At 42.4% G+C, this 22,670-nt stretch overlaps 2 protein-coding genes across 12 annotated transcripts in view; one reads left to right on the plus strand and one right to left on the minus strand.

The window, feature by feature from the left end:
* nfatc1 (nuclear factor of activated T cells 1) overlaps positions 1 to 13,573 on the plus strand; it is a 54,165-nt gene extending 40,592 nt beyond the window's left edge. For all 8 annotated transcript variants that reach the window (XR_011984885.1, XM_072705441.1, XM_023828179.2 and 5 more), the window contains one exon: positions 10,231 to 13,573. Coding sequence is in view for 7 of the 8 variants with exons in the window: in XM_072705441.1 (XP_072561542.1) it covers positions 10,231 to 10,286 (56 nt within the window). In the remaining variant the exon portion in view is untranslated. The remainder of the gene's footprint in view (positions 1 to 10,230) is intronic.
* A 594-nt stretch (positions 13,574 to 14,167) lies between these two features.
* LOC111852365 (ubiquitin carboxyl-terminal hydrolase 37-like) lies at positions 14,168 to 21,553 on the minus strand. 4 transcript variants are annotated; one of them, XR_011984886.1, is made up of 18 exons: positions 21,370 to 21,553; positions 20,339 to 20,469; positions 20,149 to 20,251; positions 19,943 to 20,055; positions 19,743 to 19,826; positions 19,497 to 19,628; positions 19,213 to 19,327; positions 18,893 to 19,038; positions 18,603 to 18,702; positions 18,358 to 18,437; positions 17,966 to 18,166; positions 17,676 to 17,806; positions 17,262 to 17,305; positions 16,998 to 17,097; positions 16,591 to 16,730; positions 16,312 to 16,367; positions 16,188 to 16,234; positions 14,168 to 16,145 (listed from the first exon to the last, which is right to left on the minus strand). XR_011984886.1 is itself a non-coding variant. In XM_023828240.2 (17 exons), the coding sequence occupies exons 1-16, from the start codon at positions 21,430 to 21,432 to the stop codon at positions 16,353 to 16,355; spliced, it is 1,698 nt and encodes a 565-aa protein (XP_023684008.2). In that variant the 5' UTR covers positions 21,433 to 21,553; the 3' UTR covers positions 14,168 to 16,234; positions 16,312 to 16,352. The 4 variants fall into 4 exon arrangements, 2 of the variants coding, with proteins under 2 accessions (XP_023684008.2, XP_023684017.2); XR_011984887.1 differs by lacking the exon at positions 17,262 to 17,305; XM_023828240.2 differs by having other exon boundaries at positions 14,168 to 16,234.
* Positions 21,554 to 22,670: the final 1,117 nt, after the last annotated feature.

Genomic DNA, 22,670 nt, shown 5'->3' on the forward strand with positions numbered 1-22,670 from the left:
CTTTACCGGCTTACTGCGGCGGTCGAGTCGCTGACAGCGGCCTCCCAAGCACTCTGCCTCTGATCTCCCTTGGCTCTTTCTTATTTGAACTATTTTTGTTTCTGACATTAAGTTGCATTTGCAGAGCTCAAAATTTCACAGTCAGATCGGTGCTTTGGAAAAAACAAAAAAGTAACTCATTGATAAAAAAGGCTTTTCACTCTAGTTTTCACTCCATCTCCTTATATTACAGTATGATTTTCTGTTTCCTGTGTTTATTTTGTTGTAATGCGGACTATGTGAAAAGGTAGCTGATTACGAGAAAGATCTCGGTGTGTATGTTGATGCTTCCATGTCCCACTCTCGCCAGTGTGGGGAAGCAATAAAAAAGGCCAATAGAATGTTGGGTTATATCTCTAGGTGTGTGGAGCTTAAGTCAAGGGAGGTGATGTTACACTTATATAATTCCTTGGTAAGACCCCACCTAGAATACTGTGTGCAGGTTTGGTCACCATACCTTAAGAAGGACATTGCTGCCTTAGAAAAGGTGAAACGGAGGGCTACGAGAATGATTCCTGGTCTTAGAGGAATGTCTTATGAGGAGAGGTTAGCTGAGCTGAATCTGTTTAGCCTTGAGCAAAGGAGACTAAGAGGGGACATGATCCAGGTCTATAAGATTCTAATGGGTCTGGATGCTGTTCAGCCAAATGGCTATTTTAATATTAGTTTAAATACTAGAACTTGTGGTCATAAGTGGAAATTAGCGAGAGAACATTTTAAAACAAATTTGAGGAAGTACTTCTTTACACAGCGTGTAGTTAGAGTATGGAATAGTCTTCCTGCTAGTGTAGCGGAAGCTAAAACCCTGGGTTCCTTTAAATCAGAGCTAGATAAGATTTTAACAACTCTGGGCTATTAGTTAAGTTCTCCCCAAACGAGCTTGATGGGCTGAATGGCCCCCTCTCGTTTGTAAATTTCTTATGTTCTTATGTTCTTAAATCCTTTAAAAGGTTATGCTGTTTACCACATTGCTACAGTTAGCAGATTTTCACAATTCTGAAGGCACAAAATTTCCAATCACTTGCCCATAAATTGTGTGTCTAGTATTTTTTTTTTGTTGTTGGTGTTTTTATTACGTCATTCTTTTCTGGGTTAAGCAACACTTGTGAAACTTATTTAAGACACAAAAATGGCACGAAGGAAGTGAAATTTCGATGGGGCTTTTAGTTATTAATAGAAGTAAATGATAAATCTGTGTTTCTCGCATGTGACTGTTGAACTAAATTTAAACCGTGGGCAGATTGAGTAAAAGTCACAAGACTACAGTAAGGCGTATGCCATGCGGTGACACGGAGAGTACCGATGGGTGCCGGGACACCTGTCACCTGTGCGTTGTTCCATTTCGTCTTCTGGTGCACGGACACTTTTTCTGGAGAGACGCGTGCCTGTAACTGCGTCTAACATGGTTTGGTGGGCTAGTTTTTGAAATATCTGTGTCTCATGAGATTACAACAAAAGTCCCTGAACGTGACACATTTTCACAGTTTAAAAGAGCTGAAAGACGTAAACAAAATAAAGAAATCTTAGCGTGCTTGTGATATTCAATAAGTTCCTTTCATCCATTGATCCTTCCATCTTCTCAAAATCTTAGAGGGGTGTGATACAGAAAGGCAGAAGGTTAGGGACACCCTGGATGGGATGCTCATCCATTACGGGGGGAGGGGGGGGGCACACATTCCAGTCCTTTCTGGAATGCTGTATGGAGATGCTGACAACATCTAGATTTCAGTTTTCATCCCTCTGAAATCCATCCATATTCCATAACTGCTAATCCAGTCCAGGGTCACTGGGACACTAGAGGTGGCTGGTCCATAGAGGTAGGCATGATAGAGGCAGGCGTGATAGAGGCAGGCGTGATAGAGGTAGGTGTGATAGAGGTAGGTGTGATAGAGGCAGGCGTGATAGAGGTAGGCGTGATAGAGGCAGGCGTGATAGAGGCAGGCATGATAGAGGCAGGCGTGATAGAGGTAGGTGTGATAGAGGTAGGTGTGATAGAGGCAGGCGTGATAGAGGTAGGTGTGATAGAGGTAGGTGTGATAGAGGCAGGCGTGATAGAGGCAAGTGTGATAGAGGCAGGCGTGATAGAGGCAGGTGTGATAGAGGTAGGTGTGATAGAGGCAGGCGTGATAGAGGCAGGTGTGATAGAGGCAGGCGTGATAGATGCAGGTGTGATGGCACCTGCACTGCTTTTGAGATTAAATTCTAAAACTTTTATAAAACTTTTGAAATAACGTACAGGTGTTACTATACTGTTATTGTTGTTTAAAAACACATTTTCTCTCTTCTTTGGAAACATTCACTATTGTAACATAGTGAAATTTATTATCTTCAATTTTTTTAGCCACCTGCTGAGTGTCACCCCAGATAGGATGTTATTGATCATATTCAGATGGATAAAAAATGGAAGAATTGGGCGGCACAGTGAATAGCAGTACTGTAGGTATGATACAAACCTGTTACTTTGACATTGTCCCCAGAAAGGGGAACTCGAGTTTATAAAAATCTGTGACTGCAGTCAAAAAACTAAAATGTCAGAAGTCTTGTATTTTGTTTTGTTACTTATGGTTAAGGTCAAGGCTGGGTAGGAGTTAAGGTTGTCTTTGCGCAGATTAGGATTTTTCCCCAAGAAATGAATGGAGAGTCCCCACAAAGATATAATTACAAACCTGTGTCTCCAAAACGCTGATATCGCTTACGAGGGTGGGCCCTGTGTTCCCTGGTATGGGCCCCAGTTTCATCATGATCCTATGCTGGATAAGTGATTTATGTATAATGATCGGAAAATATGATAGCATTCAGTGGCTCTCAAATGAATTTGCCGCTTCCTGTGATGCTCCATTTTATCAAACTGCAGTTAAAAACGTCAGTTTTTTTCTGATCTGAAATCCCGCCGTTCAGTATTCGGTGAGAGCACCTTAGACGGCAGGGATGCTGTTGATAGGTGATGCATTGTGCTGAGTCTGTATTAACTGCGTCATTTAGCCTCTCCGAGCCTATTGCTGTCTCCGCAGGTCCACTGTTCCAGGTGGCTTATTTTCCTCTTACCACCTAATCCACATTTTATCATACATTGTGAGAGGTGGGATTTTCTCCTAAGGTGCCTATGTACTTATTTGCTTGGTCAGTTTGTGGGGATGACGTGATCAGGGTGGTTTCTGGTTTCTGTAGTGGAGCACAAAGAAAGGCTGCAGTCCAAAGCAAAAGGCCCGAGCTTCACTGGGGTTTGGACGTCCTTGAGTGGTCCATTGAAATGCTGTCACAAATCCTAGCGAGAACCTGCGGGAAGATCTCTCCTTACGCAAATGTGCCAAAGAGAACGGGGGGGGGGGAGTGGTAGCCTTAGTTGCTGCCAAAAGTGCTTTCACCAAATATTGAGCTTAGAGTTTTTGAATATTTATGCAATCAACATATTTCACTTCCCCTCTTAAGTTACATGTAATTCCAGCCAGAATCATTGAAAAAAAAATCGTGATAGTGTGTGCATCATTTTGTAATTTCACAAAATGGAACACCATAACAAATAAGGCATCCAACAAAATCATTTTTCAGACAGAAAAATGGACAGTTGCCAGGTGAAACAAGACTGTAATCGATTCTGCTGGTGTGTTATTGCGATAAGAGTTTATTGAATTAGACACTGGGCCAGCTGAGCCCTGTGAATATCAGTGGGGGCAGTTAGTTTTTCTCATGAAGTCAGATGGACAATTTGACTTCAATCAAAGTGAGTAACAAGAATACCATCCTGTCTAAACAGACTTCATACTGTATAACATGATCCATTCAGGATATCAGTAAAGTCATTGAATTTGTGCCCAGTCTCACCAGCAAACTTCCTGCAATTCCTTCTGTCCTGTGAGGTTAAAGATCTCCAGTTTCTGCCTGAAGGTGGTTCCACTTCAGGCTGGATTAGGGTCAGGCTTTCAAGGACCCCTAGGCCTCAAGTGGTTGATACAGTCATCTGGAACTCAATGTTTGCCATGATGATGACAGAAATGTCTGTTTCATGTGCCCTTCGGCCTCCAACAAGCAATTCTGTCAACGCCGTGTGGTTACTTAAAAAATAATGTGAGACTTTTCTCCCAAAAATTGCAGCTTCGTGCCCTTTCACTTGGCTTTTCAAGAAGTTAGTCACAGATAAAACCATACATAACCATGTGTCTCTGTCATTCGTTGATAGTTCTTTTTTACGCTGCCCTTTGTCCTGGTTCTAGGGAGCCTGAAATCAAACATCTCCTTCAGCAATATCAGACTAGTGCAGCCGCTGACCTTCCTTGCTGGGCCGGACATAGCCCCCGAGTTTACAATGTTTGCAGGCTCACCTTTGGCTTCTTCATTTCCCCCCCTACTTTGTCAAGTTTCTGTCTTAAGGGGATAATAGAGTGACTTCTAATACAAGCTTTAAATATTGTCTTTGCTGTCAGTCAGTGACGATGCTGTTGTTCTGATGCGGGACAGTGTTGTTTGTTTGTGAAATTCTTCATTCTTTACTAAGTGTTTATCTCGAATGTTTTTCTATGGACTTGCACCCTCCCTAGCAGATCGGATCGTGAGAGATTTAATGGCACCAAACCCAGTGTGCTTAAGTGTCTGTGTAATGTGTTCAGTGCGAAATGCAACAAGTCTGTTTCTGTGTATTGTTGAGGGTGCAGATCAGGAGATGTCCATAAACATGAAGATCAACAGTTGTATTTTCAATTATAGTTGCCGTATGAAATGTGTTAGCACCATGAAACGTGTCCCTTGGCGACAGACGTCAGGGACAATATTTGGTGGGGCAGATTGGGAAAGGTTCTGTCTTTTTCTGCGTCTGGTCAGTTGGTCACCCTGCCCTTTCTGGGATCAAATCGGAACAAGTCATTGGACAAAAATAAGTCCATCTTGTGCTGTTGGCTCGTACTCTATGCTTAGCATTCGCATATAAATGCACGATCCTGCTAAAGCCATTACCGACCCCCCCCCCCCCGCCCCCCCACATCAAGACTAAAACCAAATTCTTGGTGGCGTTTTGAATCTCTCCGTCATCTTTATTTTCTCTAATCTCCATCTCACTCCAATTACCAGGGCCCCCACATTCCTCTTTGTTGACATTGGCGAGATGCAGTATTTGACGTAACAAAGTAGACTGTCGGGACAGTGCTGTAATTTACCGGGCTTGGGTGTGGGATCCGGGTCTAGGGCCAAATCGTCAGCACATCTCTGGTCCATCTATGAGCCAAGACAGTTTCATGGCAAATGTGGGAGCACTAAAATGCAAGGTGAAGCTTCAGTGAATAGCCCCCCTACCCCCCCCCACACACCAATGCATTGGTGTTGCTGAAGTCAGTACCATAAAAAGAACAGCGGGAAATACTTTTTGAACTCGAGGTTTTCATTTTATTAAACACCCTCCTGATCATGAGCGAGTAATTATGGAGCCCCGAGGACTTCACATTTAATGAGGATTCATAACCTTTCACCATTTTACTATCCAGCAGTGATTCCAAGCCATGTAAACTGTAAATAAAAGGGTCCCTGGTCTAATAAAAGTGTCGTCTTGCCTGAAGTTCCAGTACATCTTACGTTGCCACTAGTGTCCGGTGGAGCCAGAAAATGCCATTGTCTGTAGCTGAAGATGAAGTGTTCCGGGCAGACCAAGTAATTTCAGTGACTAATGGGTCGATTCTTTGGAAATAATTCAGATAGATGTGAGCCCCCTGTATAAATAACACTCTTTTTTCACTTAAAAAGTCACCATTTTCAACTGCCCTTGTAACATATATCCTGAATATATTTGTAAGAAAGATTTATTAGAAACGTGTGTAAATTCCTTTCTGGCAAATGAACATTATGCTTTTCAGTCCTTTTCTGGATGCAGTCCAACCTGGATCAGTTTGGAGATGTGCAGCCTTTCAGATTCGTGAGACAGATATACCATAATGTACGCAGATGACACAATGACGTTCGTGTAGCTTAGTTAGTAGTTCTGACTGATCGATTAAATTGTGGTGTGTCTGTGTGGGTGTCTAAAATTTGGTAAGAAACACTTTCTTTGTGGGCTGCAGCATTAAGATAGCGAGTGGCTGTTTCAGAAGTGCTGGATTAGAGGATGGGAGCTAGATAAGGAGAGATGTGCCACAGACGGAGACGTGTGGCAACCACCAGGAAGGGGATGTGAGACTAGACCGGCAGTAGGAAAAGGGCTGAATCTGTTGGAGTAATGCAGCTGGAGCCAGTTTGAAGACCACCCTGCGAAAGCGGTTTGATTTAAACCGGGACTAATCGTTCAATGTGCATATTTGCAGTAGCTGACTACTGCATGGTCACTTTTCTATCTAATAGCGGAAGCACTAAGGACGGCAGGTCCAATGTTCAGCGTCTAAGGATTTATTTCCCTTTATGAGCAAAAACAAAAACCGCCGCCAGTTTTGGAGGAAAAACGGTCGATGATTCTACCTCGCCATCTCAAAAACGCTGGCTTTCAGATTCCCTTATCGAGATTTCAGTGACGCATCCAATAGTCGCTGTGAGATACAGCAAACGTCTCTTCTTTTCTGAAGAATGTTTTCTGGAAGCTTTCCTATATGGCGCTGCCAGTAAACACTTCGAACAAATGTGAACATGATAATATAACATCTGCAGTTGTAGTGTAAGACCTCTGCTCAATATGTCACTCCGGAATTGGGTAATTATTCCTGATGTTTAATCTGATGGGCTCCAAAAACACTTTGGTTTGTTATAATCTGATACAGTCTAACATATGAAGTACAGTCAGTATTATGAAACATCACAAAAATTCAGACTTCTCTGCTTAAATTTTCTACATGTAGAACAGGTTTCCCCACTTCCGGCCCTGGAGAGCCAGAATCCAACACAGTCTGCAGATTTCCCTGCTCAAGGACACCTACTAAACCTGCTAATTAGCTGATTAAAATGTGTTAAAGCAGGGAACTCTGCAAACTGTGTTGCATTCTGACCCTCCAGGACTGGAATTGGGGAACCCTGATATAGAAGTTCAATAACCAAATGCGGAATGAAATTGACTTCTCGCTGTTCTGCAGCAGTAAGATTACAATCATCTTCGGTTTCTGGCACAATCGGTGCACTACTAGCAATTTTCATAGAGATGAGGGAATCGGAAGCCCATGCATTCATCTCAGTGGCTTGTGTTGCAGATGCATAAGTAAACAAATAAGAAACATAAATTCCACTACCAGAATTCATAAAACACTGATATTTAAAGGAAACCCATTAGTGTCTATCTGGGTCAAGCTGAAGCATGGGTACCGATCCAAAAAAACGTAATTTTATGGCTTTTTCCTCTCTCATGACACAAATGTTCCCTCGCAGCAGATGACCGATAAATTCAATATGGCCTAAGAATTTCCTGAAGCAGTATCAATAGGTTGTCCATTCTTGTTGCTCCTTAGATGTAAGATATGTTTAATGTCACGTATTTTCTTTGTCTTGGCACGACGAGATATTTGTGAAATTACATGAGCAGTTATTAAATTTGCAGCAGAAGATTCTTCAGTGTTTGCATGTTAGGTGGCTGATTGTTATGCAGTCAGAGTACTGGGGCTCGGTTTTGATCCGCCAGGAAAATGCAGCGAAAATTCAGGGATAAAACCCCAGAGATCTGTATTACTCCAGAGACCGGCTAACCGGGCCCACCCCAGGCCAAGCTGGCTGGGAAGAGAGGTATCTGGACTGGGCCGAAACGGGGAGAGTCTGTGCTTGGAATCACCGAGACAAAGGACGGGTTTCTTCTGTGCTTCTTCAGGGTGAAATCCAGGCTTCGGAGCGATGAACCAGCCCCTGACTGTGGGAGTCGGGGTCAGGGGGAATTCCTCCTTTAGAGCCAAGGCCTTCCCTTGCCAGCGTGGCTCCGTGCTAATTCACCCCCCCCCGCCCCCCCTCCATTCTATTGTTTCACTCCTTGGCGCAGTAGGAGTCAGCTTGGCCTGCGACTGGCCAAAGGAATAGACTGCAGCTGTCCAGATGGTGGAGGGCGGTAAATCTAGCAGGAGCTGCACTGTTTTCTCAACCCTATACTCCAAACAAATCACACTTTGTTCCCCTGCTTCTCCTACAGGCCGGAGCATGAGGGCTTCCACATGGGTGTCTGCTGCTGCACACCTTGCTTCTGCCTCCATCTATTTAACGGCGTCTGCAGAGCGTTTGCTTAGCTGCCTCTTGGTTCATCTGCAGCTTTCTGGCAGCAGTATATTACCGAGTTTTCGCCGTGGCTGTTTTCAGAAGAGTCTAACGGTCACCCTACAGTAATGATGAACTCATACTTTAATGCTCATGTTTAATGCAAAGATGCTATATTTCCACCAACGTACTGTAAGTGCCGTACTCAAATTCACTGAGGATCCAGGCCACTCTCTTGACCCCTAAGTCCGTCTCACCTTGCAATCCGCCTGCAAAGCAAGGCTTTATTTTACCGCCAAGTGTGGCAGGCCTGATCTGCGCTCACACAGCAGATGAGGCCTGCCACAGAACCGTGTTGGTGGCCACAGATCGCTCATGAACCACCTATGCCAAAACTTAGAGACTTGAAGGGTTGAAGTTCTAGGAAGCAAGAAGCTGTCTGACCTGGGAAGTGTCTCATTTTTCTCATAGATATTCAAGCTGATAAGACACCATGGTCTGTACCATGCTTGATGTTTGACTCTTTAAAGGATTAGTGCTTGATGACAGTGTGCGGTGTAAAAGTCCCACAAGAGCGAATCATGTGGCTACGCATTTCCTCCAGTCTTTGGTTATATATGAGTGTCTTTGTGCCTCCCAGATCGTTGGGATGTGTGTCAATCCCTAATCCCTAACCTTAACATCCATATATGTAATAGTATCAGTTAGAGGTAAATAACCACAGCCTGTGATAAAATCAGTGATGGTCTGAAACACTGAGATAAACATTTATTCTGCATGTTCATTGGTAGAAGCATTATTGATGTCACACATACTTAGGTGTATCCTGGTAGAAGGTTGGGGGTTTTTTTATAGGCTGCATCTGAAATTGGTCCTGCATGATGAGTCTGAACAGGATGGTTTTAAATTATAATGGTGACCTCTGAAGACTTCAGGCATTTCATTCACAGATCTTGGGTAGGTTAGCCTACGACACTGTCTGGCATCGCTTGTCCTGCTCTTGTAGGTCTTCACACAAGAAGCTGATCTTCTTGCAGCTAGGAGATATCAGAGCCAGTAGCCTGGGTTGTTTGCTTGGATGTCCAGTAGCTGATAAAGAGATTGAATGTGCTTTGTGTGGAGAACGGGGGACTTCCTCCCCTGACATGGCTATGGGCTACTGACGGATTCCTAGGAGCAGCTTGCTGGACAGCCACGCCCAATCCGTCCCTTATCACCAGGCTGTGAGGTGTACCCGGGCTCCCTTTGAGCCGCTCGGCCTCCGCTGGCTCGTCATTTCCATCTCATCTGCCAAAGAACACAGGCGATAAAGCGGAGATTGGGCTTCTCGAGTGTGGGAACGGTGTGGGCAGGAAAACAGGAAAGACAGGAGTCTTAGGCCGGCTAAAGTGACCTTTCTCACTCAGCTTTGCTATCAGATACAAACTCTGGACATTTTCAGACACCATATCCACTGTCTGCAAATTTTGGCATCTGAAAGTACGATGAGTCTCATGCCAATTGGTTTCTAATTTCTTTCAATGTGTTTCTGATTCATATAAATACAGAAATGTGTTTCAAATCAAATCTCATTGATCAGCAGTCATAAACACTACTGCCCTACAAAAGCAAAACACCATCACTATGCTGACACTGAAACTGAGAAAATGGGTGTTTTGCCTCGATTCTAGTGTATGATTTTGTAATCACTGTAATTCTCAAACTCCATTTTCTTAAAAACCAAGTATAATTGACCTAAGATAATTTGTCGCGAGTTTTGGTAAAAAAAAGAAGCTGTATATTTTTCCTTCACAAAGCAGAGTAGCTTACTAGAATAACTGCTCCAAACGTATAGGTGACAATTGTTTTCTTTCCTTTTAACTGTATGATTATATTTTAAATTCTTGTGTTTTCACAGGGTTCAGTACAGTATGTATGGTATTCTTGCACATTCATAATTCTGATGACTTGTTTGTGTCAAACTCATTCAGCATGTGTTTTATCCTCGAAGGGTCATTGCCCTTCTCTGTGCTGGCCGCCATTAACACGTCTGTCTCTGTCTCTGCCTTTCCTCCACAGTCAATGAAATCATAAGAAACGATCTCTCCAGCATATCAGTACATGGGCACGCGTAACCACTGCAGAGTCACCAGAGCAGGCGCAGACCCAGGAAGTGACAAAGATGTGATCTGGAAGAGTGAAAAAGTGTGTTTTTATTGACCCCAAGACAATGGAGGACTGCGTGCGAAGAGACTGTTATGTTCCACAGTAAATAGCGACTGAATCTCCGGTCAAAGAGCAGTGCAGTCTGCGGACCAAGAAGCTTCTTTTTTTATTGTTTTTGCAAAGTCAATCATTGTGTGAGAAAGAGCAGCAGGATTCTGGGTGAACTTACAGAGAGGGTCTCCCAGTGACGTGTGCCTTAGTCTACCAGCAAAACGAGGATGCTGAACCTTTTCATTTGCATTAAACTAAAATGTTTTCTCTTTTATTGCCATTCAGATTATTGGGTGTTTACATAAAAACAACAAAAAGTGTCATAAAAAGGGTAGATCATCGACAATCCAAGGCCTCTGTGGCAAAAGAAGCTACAGATTTGCAGAAAAACTGGAAGAATATTTTAGTGCCTTATTTTTTAACACTCTTTTGTAACACTGTGATGTATATGGCTTGGTTGTGGTGTTTTTAGCTTGCTTGCTATATAAAAATGGGATGTTTAAACATTAGACAGCACACAATTCACCTGTTTAAGTACAGTACCTAACAGTGTTGTAGAAGTACTGTAATGTATACAAAAAAGTAACAGACATTCTGTGAAAAATTACAATCAGTCGGCATTTTATTTCGCGGGATGCAGAATGAAAGATTTTTTTACAGCTTTACAACTGCATATATTTCAGATTTACATTAATGTTTTGATTTTTTTATATTCAGGCTAAAGTACAGTTTATCCAAAGAATAATCAGCCCCAAATTTATCCTGCCTTTAGAGATATTTAGAGGGCTTGAACTGGAGAAGTACACATTTTAGAAAATCAACAAACTGTCATTTAAGATAATAAATACAGTTGAGTCTAATCCAACAGATCTGCTGAAATTCAGCAGATTAGCCAGGGAATCATGTAAAGGAATGTTGGATTCTCGATGATCTACTGCTACCTTAAGCTTTTTACTTTCTTTGCCTTAATCTTTCTATTCAGCAGTTAGTTTGTAAATATCTACGGTCATTCTTACCATTTACACGATGCATACACACCTACAGTATAGTTATTTTTGATCTGCTCTTCACATACTCGTAAATTATTCCTGCTTGCACAAGGGGTGCATGCTCTGTTTGTGAAAGATTTGTTCCCAAAGTAGATCTGAAGTCACAGAATGTAGCATTTTGAAGCTGACTTATGTAGTTGTAATTCTTGAGGAGCTAAATCTAATGAAGACATTCAGTACTGAGTTACAGCAAAAAAGGGACTCAGGTATCCAGCTTCACAACTCTGAAGACTGGGGAAGACAGGTAGTGATCAGGAATTTCTCTGTCTTGGCAGAACTCTGCACTGTAACGGAATCAAATATCCAGATCTGATTAATGCAGCAAACTGACTAATGTTGTTTGAAGAGCAATCAGCAATCATCACATCAAGCAGAAATACTTCCACAAGTATTTATCACTTCAAACAAATGGCTTTATTTTGAGGTTAATGCTTTCTTATATTAAATCTACCTGTAATACATGATGTGTAATTTGGTGTTTCACAGAGGAAAATTAGTTACTCAAATCGGACTTTTTTTCTCTCCTAAAATGATGTTTTTCTTTAAAATTCATTGTTTTCTTAAACAAATTATGTGCATTTTCATGTTTTTTGTTTGTTTTGTTTCTTTTTCTGGGGGGGGGGTTTGCAACAAGATAGCAATAATAATTTGCTTGGAACCAAAGGTTTTTCCTTTGGGAAGGAAATAATTGTTTGAGCTTTAATTTCTAGCTGTTCTAACCATTAGCAGTAGCTATATGCCTTTTAAACTATGTAAGCACTTTAAATATTGATAGTAAACTGTTGTTCCTGCATCCGATCAAATGAATTTTGTCAAAGAAAAAAAACACAGAACATTTGACAAAAGTTAACCACAAATTTTCTTCTTGTAGAAGATCCATGATCTTCAGCATATTCTAAAGTTAATTGTGTGTATCTCCTTACAGCATATAGAATCCAAGCCTTTTCTATTATTAGCTTCCTGTAATGGCTGATTATATACAATGTATCCAGGCTGAATAGATGCCTGACAATCATATATTGTGCCTTATCCTTCATTGTCTCAGTTTGTCAGGATTGTTACTAGCTTTGCTTATTCAGGCATACGGTGAAATTAAGCCTCCTTAAATATGAAATATTTATGGGAATTCAAGGAGGTATTCTACAGGTCTTATGTTCCATAACATTAACATATACAACGTCACATAAGCCATATTGTCAATATTTGCTAATTTACTGTGAAATCATAACCAAAACGTGAGTTAAGATTTAACAAAACAATCTGATACATTGTTGTTGCTGTTACAACTGCTACATGACATCAAAAAAACCAAACTCAGCATCTCTGTGGTTTTGGTGCAAATGATTGACAAAAAATGTTTTGCTGATCTAATGTCCTCCCAGTCATGTCCTGGATAATGTAATAAACAAAATATACAGTTTAAAGAATGAAACGAAGACATTTCATTTATTTAAAGTGTTTAATATATTCACATTGCATCAGTCTATTTTCCATTCCATCAACAAAATAAACCATTTAAAAATTTGTGAAAACTACTCCTTAACATTCATACATAATGAGCTTTACAAAAAATAAATTGCAAGTTTCATACTTGACTTGCTTGTCATTAGGTCATGCAGCGATTTCCCTTCTAAAGCAGTAACTCCTGTTTGATTCTCAGCTAAATAGCCAAGTGCTTAGATAGTTTTTTCATTGTTGTTTGTTAACCTACTTAACTTATCCTGTCTTAATGTCCCTAATTTTAACTGAGACTTCTGCTATTCTGGAATGATTTTGCTAAGAATTTGACCACCACTGGTCAGAGGGAAGCACGAGGAGGGGGAGGGGGTGTCATGGAAGGGGGTGTCCGGCTGCTGTCGGCACACGCCGGCTCCTCTTTGCCACCTGCCAGGACCTCCCCACCTTTTCCGCCACCGTTAGCGGTGCTGACTGAGGACAGTGAAGGCAGGGCTCGTCCTGCTTTTTCAAACCACCCAAAAATAGCTCTTCTATTCAGAGCTGCCGTCACGCCTAGACTTTTTTGATGACTTCTCTGTCTGTCCCTCCCTATTTTATTCAGAATAATGTTTAAATGCTATGGTTACCTCTGTTACAGATATGTTTTCCAAATATGTTTTTTGGATATACAATAAAAAAAAAAAAAGCTGAAAAAGAAACCGCATGTTTTTCTTGTTCATATTTATGATATTAGTATGCTTGTTTTTTTTTTTTAGCAGTTTAGTAGAGCTTTGCTGGAAACAAATTAAACATCACTACTCCCTTTCAAAAATGGAAGAGCTGTAGTAATCTCTTCCAATCTGCGTAATAATTGTTTTTATATTTACTGTTATAAGTTTGTAAACTGATGTAATCAGAAATGCTACAGAAAGAAGTGATGTGCAATGCAAAGCTATTTTTTGAAGTGCGAATGAATTATTTCTCTAATTTTAAAGTTCCCACTGCAGTCACTGGCATTTATTCTGAAATTATCACAATAATACCTTCATACTTCACTTTCACATCCATGATCACAAATTAACAATAATATAAAATATACTATTTTCCCTAACAGTAGTAAAAAATGATGACCTCAGAATCCCAACCATTAAATAGCTGCAGTGATTTTTTTTAGTTGAAGTAGGTATTCTTGGGGGAAAACTACCTTTGCAGTGCATCTCTTTCTGGAAGATTCTATCCTGCCTGCAGTCAGCGATCTGCATCAGAGGGTAACCAGTGCCTTTCTGTAATAACTACGCATATTGTCACAAAGCGGTGATTCACTTTTTACTAAACCTAACCTGCTAAGTTGCCCGACGAGGGGTAGCTACAGGAGCCGCTGGCTCCCCGCCACACCTGGCACGGCATTATGGGAAGGGAGGGGTCAGGATGCAGCCAGAGGGTCAAGCTGGCCAATGAGTGGCGTGACAAAGCCAATCTGAGCTGAAAGTGAAAAGCTCTAACTAACTCAAGTGAATCCTCACGAGCTGGCAGCTGTATTCATCCGTCTTGCAAGCGCTTATCCTGGTCGGGGTAGCAGGGATGGACTGTAATGAAACATTTAATGTAATATTCTGCCCAGGAAGAACAAGGAAAACAACTGTTTTCCTAAAAGCAGAATGGCTTTTCACTGCCGGTAATGCATTCTTAATGGTGACAAAGAGCATAAGCCTGCTTTTTCATTTATTATGTCAGTACCAACGTCCCGCCTGGGGAGTTACCCTTGCCTTGTACTTTTCTCTATTTAGAATGGGTTCCAGCTCCCCCCTTTGTAACCCTGCACTGGATAAGTACTTGGAAGATGGGTTGATGGATGGATTTTTTTAAGTATAAACATTTTTTTAAAACTGCGCATATTACATAACACATAATATTCAATTTGTTACATACACTTTCCAGCTGCTAATGCTAGTTAAGACCTTGAAGGGCACTGTCCCTATTCCAGACAGCAATGGGCAGTGTTTCTGAACCCAGTCCTTGGGGAACCCCAGACAGTCCGCATTTTTGCTCCCAGCGCACCTGTTCCAGGTATGGCAGGGCACCCGCATGCATACTATGGGAACTACGTGTGCCCAGAGACAAGCCACACATCACAAAGAGAACAAGCGCTCCACACACACATAGATTCTGTGTTACCCACTGAGCCACATAAAGGAACTGTTGCAATATTATTATTTTGATATTTTAAATATCATTTTCCATGTAAATGTACATGACACCATTGCATACATGAGTATAGTACAGTAAACCTGTCAGTATGAATGGAAGTGTAGATTACCCAGCAGTCTTTAGTGTCACCTAGTGGTAATTTGGCAGTCATGCAGGATAATTGTATTGAAACATTTTCAAGATGGCATGTTGGCTAATTAAAAAGGCAGCAAGAGATGTTTGTGCTTTCACAATCAAATTAAGCCAATTATTTCATTTAGATTTTATGACATGTCTGTATTGGAGTATAATGATAAAAATGGACACTGAAAGAAGTGCATTTCATATGTGTCTTGCTTATCTCATATGTATCTAGGGAAACCTTCTGTCTGCAACTATATTGTCAAATTTGATTTGCGCACAATTATTGTGAATCTTTACTAAAGCTATTTAGTACTTCTCTCAAGGGTATCACGGCAATGTACAGACGTGCGCAGAATCTGCAAAATCAGAGAGGGACATCATTCGCCTAGCTGAGGGCGAGATGGCAATTTCTCGTCATACTAGTGTAATCGTGTACTTATTTTACGTGCATTTGTGCTGTTGTGACAGGAAATTACCGGGCATTTTAACCTTTATGCCATGAATAAAGCTTGCATTAGCTACGGTAGTGTTGGATTTTAGGGTTTTGGGTTACAGCTAGGATAAGATTTACAAGATTTACGGTTAATATTAGGGTTAGAGTTAACCCTGAGAGTAACCCTAACCTTTAAAGGAACCCCAACCCTGCTCGTGCAAGATCTAATTGAAAACCCAAGGACATTAATAAGAAGGCGGTCTGCCCATTGCTGCTATGACAGCCAGTACTCATCGGATGAGGCTGTCCATTAGATGCGGGAACATGGCTGACGGGACTTGCTGCCATTCAGGTTGGTTTTGCTGTCTGGCAGCTCTAAGTCTGGCAACTTCCCTCAGGTTGGCAGCTCGAAGTCGATTTGGGCAAACAGTCCTCTAAGCTGAAACCATGACGCAGGGTCATATAAACGTGTGCTTCTGGTCCTCTTCCGTGTCCTTCCGGTCCTGTTCCGTGTTCTTCCGGTCCTGTTCCGTGTCCTTTCGGTCCTGTTCCGTGTGCTTCCGGTCCTCTTCCGTGTCCTTCCGGTCCTCTTCCATGTTCTCCTCTATGTCCGTACCTGTAATCAGACACTCATTGGTACCGTTTCCTTCCTCTTTTGGCTCAACAAAACCAGAAACCACAGCATTTACCTACTTTTTAAGACATGGTCCCCAGTATGGAGGCATCAGTGGTCTTCAGTATAAGGACTCCTACAAAAGAGCACATGTACCACATTACAAATGCATCAAGTGGTACAAGTGGCAGGCTAAAGTGCAGCATAAAATACAAAGGACTCAGTTTTACGTTTCTGAAGGTCTGACATATTGCAGTGAGGTGTGTAACTGTGTCTTGGGTGGGGAATACAGTATGTATCCACTGTATTTAGCTGCTGGATGCAGTGTAACAGAGTGTATTCTGTGTTTCTCCGCTTACCTGCTGGGTGTAGAACAGCATGTACGCGCTGCTCTCCCTCTTCCTCAGCACCTGCTCCTCCTCTGACCTGGTCACTACGTGGTCGCTGAAAGACAGCCAGCCCATCTCTTCCACGCTGAAGGTGTCGCTGACGTAGTGACCTACGAGAAAGACAGGCAGGCCGTCCTCTGATTATACGGGTTAAAATATGCCAACCAGGTCACAGCACTATTTAGCTTCTTTACAAACATCACATTTGGGCAGCTACTCGAATATGAGCATTTCCACTGCCTGAGAATTATGTTACATAAATGAATATAACGGTAAAGGCAGTGGGTGGTATTATAGTACTCACACAGTGACTTCTTGGGTAAGAAGGTCTTACTGAGCTCCTTTCTGAGCTCCGCTTGTGTATTTATGTATCTTACCAGAGGTGGCCCTGGAGCCAAGGTGGCTGAGAATACCAACAAGCTGGTACTGGTGTCCGGCTGGCTGCCCTTCCGACGTCTCGGAAACCGCCGTCTCCTCCTGATGGGAAAACTCACCATGAGCTTCATCTACCTCTAAGGCAGCTCCACCACTCTGCGTTCCTCCAGTGTCTCTTACTCTCCGTTCTTACTAAACTTTACTAATGTCCTAAGCTCACTCTCTCTTTCCCTCTCACTCAGGTGTCTTCCTCTAACTCTCCCTACCCTCAGCAGTGCAGATGTTTGCTGCTCTGTCTCTGGTCCAGTTTCTTAAGAGAGGCGGGAATCACAGGAGAAACCAAACACAATGAGATGGGAGATGAAATGACATTTCTACTGGAGACACTGATAAAATAAGTGGTCTAACCAAAATGACAGTGTGGTGGGTAACTTTCTTTTGCCCAGTGACAGGGGTCTGTCCCGGAACGTCCCACTACCTTGGCACCAGGTTTTGTGGGGAGATGATCTACTCTTACTGGTTTCACCACTACCACTCTGAAATTCTTTGAACTGTAGACTACCTCTATATAGTTTGCTGAATAGTACAGTATATTATGATTATGTATACTGAAGTGCACCCTAAGGTACCTCTTGTGAACGTGTTCACCAATGCCCATTGTGTGTTTGAGGCCAGTGTACCTGCAGGGGGCAGCGAGTCCACTGTATGCAGGTTCTCGCAGACGGTGTCACTCTCTCCCTCCAAAGCATCATCTCGTTCTGCATCTTCAATTAGCATCCGTGAGGCATCACCGGGTTGTTCTTCAGCTGGCCTGCAGAGGATACATACAATCAGACTATTGTTCATTCATTTGCATAAGTAACCTTTGTCTATTTACAGCGATTCCCATTTTCAAAAGGATTTACATTGTGTAGGAGTATGTCTGCTCTAATTTTGGCATTCGCTGTACATTTCCATGCAGATGACCTACATTTGTGCCTCCTCTGTGGTCTGGCTCTCCGTCCCGTGAGCTTCTGGGAGCTGTGCTGCCTGAGGTGTCCCTGTCAGCTGGGAGATCTCCCTGAAGTGGGGGAGCAGGGAGATCTCCCTGCGGAGGAGAACTGGGTCCTGCACTTTGACCAGTTCAAACTGTGGCGTGAAGCTGAATCTCTTCAAGTGCAGGACCAGTACACTGCAGATGCAGAAGGAGAGTCAATGAGAAAGGGGAGAGGGACAGCACTGAACGCACACACCTCATTGTCTATCAGCAAATTAACTACATACAGCTCAACCCAAAAGCATCAGTTTGTCACACTGTGCACATTACTGAGCACCATGTATGCATACGACTGTTCCTCTTTGCTGGGAAAGTAATGAACTCACCGAGGCAGTGTAATAAATGCCCATGACAGGACAGCATGGCTCCCCCTGCAGGTGGCACATCTGAACTCTACCTCACAATCCTGTAATCAGCACACAGCAGAACTCAGCCATTACTGCCTTTCACCAGGACCATTACAACACAACAATTCTATGTTTCAGAACCAGCTAGTAAGGGGTAGGGTGAGCGTGTGTTTCTCTGGAATACAGCTAGATGTGAGTGAACCTGTGTGCAAGATTACAGACACCTTGAAGTAGATCTTCAGCAGATCTTCCACTGACAGATGTGGGAGGACGTCCAGGGAGAGACTGGTAAATTCTTCCATCCTGGATGATTGTGCTCCACAGCTGCAGGAGACCAAGAAAGTGGAAAGAGATACTGAGAAACTGAATATTTCTTATATTCCCAATCACTAACATTCGGAGCTTCAGTAAGAACTAAATCATCCATGGTGTATCACTGCTTTGTGTCTTTGTGGCAGCATCATGTAATTCATTCAGACAGGCGTGCAAAACCAATAAAACCAGCAGGGTCTACCTGGTACACGTCCTCTGGCACAGCATCTGGAACGACAGGTTTCCTTCCACAGGACAGGCGTACATTGCTGCTCCATCCCAGGCCTGAATTAGCGTTCCCAGCTCGTTTAGCTGGGACATCAGGCAGCTGAAGAATTCATGAGCATCCTAGATGACAGGAGATAAACAGAAAATGCTTGCAGACTGAAAATGTATATATGAAACAGATCGCTTACAATTATTCAGGATAAGGCGTGTTTTCATCATTGTATATTCCTTAGTCAGCCATAATATCCTAAAGAAAACTTTACTGACTTCAGAATAGTTTAGTGATTCACTTACATTCTGCTCATCTTCAGCAAACTGGTCAGAAACCGTATGAATCAGGTTTCTCAGCAAAGTCTTCTTCTGCCTTGAGCTTGAACCACATCTTGCAGACAGAAGATCAGAGAAATATCTGCAAGTCAAGAGAGGCAGAGAACTGGAGTTGGTATCGCCGCTTTCAAGCAGATCATTATAACTTTTTGTGATTAGGGCAGCAACACATGTGGACATAGCAATAGAAAATTCACATGTATGTAGTTGTGTGAGAGAGATTGTATGATGTGGATGCTTGTGTTGGGTACCTGATCAGGTTGGCATACGGGACCAAACCCCAGTGTTCTTCCTGCCTCCTGACGTCCTTGCAGAATGTTGGCAGGTGGAAGAGACACTGCAAGGTGGCATTCATGTAGCAGGTCTGTCCCAGGTTTGGTAGCCTGAAAGACAGCGAAAGATACGTGCCTCAAACCCTCGCCCACCTATATCTTTGATGCTGGTTGTAGCAGTTAGGGAAGCCTGTTCCAGAAGGTTCACAGGAGCTTAGCACTTACCCGAGGCAGACCAGCCGCTGGTGCTCTCCATCCCCCACGTCACCCCTGTCTGCCATGCAGAGGAGAATCTGCCACTTGGGGATCCTTAAAGAGGAGCCGACGCAGGAGAAAAAGAATTAAATAAATAATAAAAAGCTTATCGCACATCTTAATAGAGTTCATTACAGATTTGCCACTGCGATCTTACATATATTGGTTACCTTCTCAGGGACTGGGAAGGTCCCTCATTAGGTGTGATGTCACATGTCACCACTGGAGGGGACTGCTGTTCCTCTTCATCGCTTCCAGTAGGGGAGGTTCCAGATGTTAGTGACTTGGAGGAAACAAAAAAATTCTGTTTTAGACGGGAAAACCGAGATGCAGCTGTATTCCAGAATCACACTGGAAATGTCTCTGATCTATGTACCTCTGAGTCCACAGAGAAAAGGCTGGGACTCTGGCTGCTCGTGAGGGTGTCGCTGTCTCCAGAGTCCCTGCAGTCAACTGACACATGTCCATCGTCGTCTGAGCTAGAAGAGCCAGGAGTGCGGCCATGAGCAGAGAGTTCAGCTATGATACTGAGAAAGCTAGAGCTCAAAATAAATCTTGGGCCTTACCTCTCCTGTGCTCTCGACTTCACGAGTTTCAACCATGGAAACTTCCGTCCAAACTTGATCCTCTTCTTCTGGGGCTTCTCCTTGGTCACTCGATCGTCCACGGCTCCTTCAGTAGCGGCGATGTCACGCTGCTGTTTTACAGAAATCAGGATGTAGAAATGAGTCACAGGGCTGTCAAGTTTTGAAGGCAAGAGTGACATTCCACAGGATGCCTTTTCATTGGTTGTTGTGTTGTATTTTACCCAGATACAGTAGTACTATTTTCTGATTGGCTATTGTGTAGGCCCTTTCGTTTTTTTTTTTGATTGGCTGGTAAGTGACAGGCTCTTGGGGCAAATCTTGTCCGACTTCATAAAAGAGGCGTGTTTCCGACGGGAAGCGACGTTTTTCTTGACGTTTCGTGACGTTTTCATCCGAGTTCCGACTTGGAGAGAAATAATCGAACGCACCATAATGTCACTCAACTCAGAATTTCCGAGTTCCGAGAGAAAAACGGAACGCACCATTAGACTTCAGCGGAGACACGCTTGTTTTATAGTGAGGCGCTACTGTGCCGCGGTCTGGGGAAAAATTGGGCTCTGCGGCATATTAGCCTACAAATTATTTTTCCGCGTGAGAAATACAATGTGTGGCGGGAGTGCGTGACAAAAGACTGAAAAGAGTGACTGTCACTCTCAATGCGTGACACTTGAGAGCCCTGGAGTCATTGAATACAGAGACAGATATCAAGAAAGAAACATGTTGCAGAAGAACCGTGATCAAAAATCACCATCTCAATTGTGAGTGAAAAAAAAATTCGTGATTTATATTTTATACAGAATCCTACAGCCCTGCTACTCTTAACTTAAACGAGGGGAACAAATAAAAATCTTAAAGTTAGTCAAACTACAAGTCTAAATGCCAAGGGTAGGCGCCCATGTTGTGTTAATACGTTTCTCGACACATTTCCACAAATTCGCCCTGTTTTATCCCACCGTTAACAACAAAATTTGTCAGGTCATAAAATTTAAACTGGAATAAAAAAGGCATACCTTTTTCTTGGTCCAACAGCAAAGGAATCCGCACGAGAAATACATTTTGTGATGCGCCATCATCTAATTTGCTTCCGTGAAATTGATTCACAAGAAGTAAGTGAATTTCGAACGTAAATAAAGTTAAATGTAATCGCGCTGGATAGCGCTCTCTGATTGGTCGATTCAGCATAACAGGTGTTACTGTGGAGTTAATTTTGTGCCAAAAGTATTATTCAAAATTTTGAAAACCGCAAGCAAATCATTAAGTATCAGAATGAAAATATGTTTTACAAATATCAAAAAAATTGAATAAAATATTTTTTTTCCTTCTTCTCTAATTTGTTTTGCTTCTGGAATGCTTTTCTTTGCTTTTGAATTTTTTTTTTTTGCTTTTGAATTTATTTATTTTTTGCTTCTGCAATTTTTTTTTGCTTTTGGAATGCTTTTTTCTTCTGACTTTTGGCACTGTTTAACGGGTGGGCGGGCCTTAGCAGCTTACACGTCTATTGGTCAGCTGGAATTTGGAGTGAACACGCCTTTAACCATCTGAGCACGGCCACTCCATGACGCTTCAGAACATCGCAACATAGCGGGAAGCTCCGGAGCCAGTTTACAGCATGGAATTGCATCTTTGTAGTTCTGTAATAGTGTACTTTTATTAGGAATCGGTGTATGCAACACATATTTCGCGTTCATAAAATGTCACCAACCCATCCAGTTCAGTAACTTTCGGTATTCCACCATGACATAACGATAGAAATGATGTGTATCGTGGCCTCCGTTTAATATATGATGGGAATGGATTACAGTATGGTCTCCCTGTATCCGCTGTTACAGCTGACCGCTCAGTTGCTTCTGACCGCTCGGTCAGAAAAACAGTGATACTTTGTTTTTTCATAAATCCCTCGTCCTTTTATGGGTATTTAAAAGCATGATTTATATTGGATGATATTTTTTTCATTGCTCCATCATCTCTTGAGACTTACGCTAAAACGTCAGAATCCCATTTTTTTCGAGGGAGTACAGTGTTGTACAATAATGTACAATGTACTTTACTATTACTGTATTTAATGTTGGTAATATTGCTTCTCTTCACCCAGGCTGCCTGCTATAACATCTGCAATCCACTAGATATCGCTGTTTAATGTATCGAAATAGCAACACTTTTCCCGACACATTCACATAATTTTAAATAAAGATTTAGAATAGGGAGAAAACCAAGTAAACTTACTGTTAGAATGAAAATGTATATTTCTTATCATATTAATTGTGTGAATGTAGGCAAATAGTTTATCAACCTTGACGTAGAGACCTGTTAG

Source organism: Paramormyrops kingsleyae, chromosome 23 (assembly GCF_048594095.1).
Source record: "Paramormyrops kingsleyae isolate MSU_618 chromosome 23, PKINGS_0.4, whole genome shotgun sequence".
Classification (NCBI taxonomy): Eukaryota; Metazoa; Chordata; class Actinopteri; order Osteoglossiformes; family Mormyridae; genus Paramormyrops; species Paramormyrops kingsleyae.

Excerpts from the sequence above, each read along its gene's own strand:
- LOC111852365 (XM_023828240.2), bottom strand. The coding sequence starts at position 21,432 with ATGATGGCGCATCACAAAATGTATTTCTCGTGCGGATTCCTTTGCTGT. Across the intron at positions 19,629-19,742 it reads CAGCGGCTGGTCTGCCTCGG|GCTACCAAACCTGGGACAGA; the intron begins GTAAGTGCTAAG and ends GCTGTCTTTCAG. Across the intron at positions 19,328-19,496 it reads CCGTATGCCAACCTGATCAG|ATATTTCTCTGATCTTCTGT; the intron begins GTACCCAACACA and ends CTTGACTTGCAG.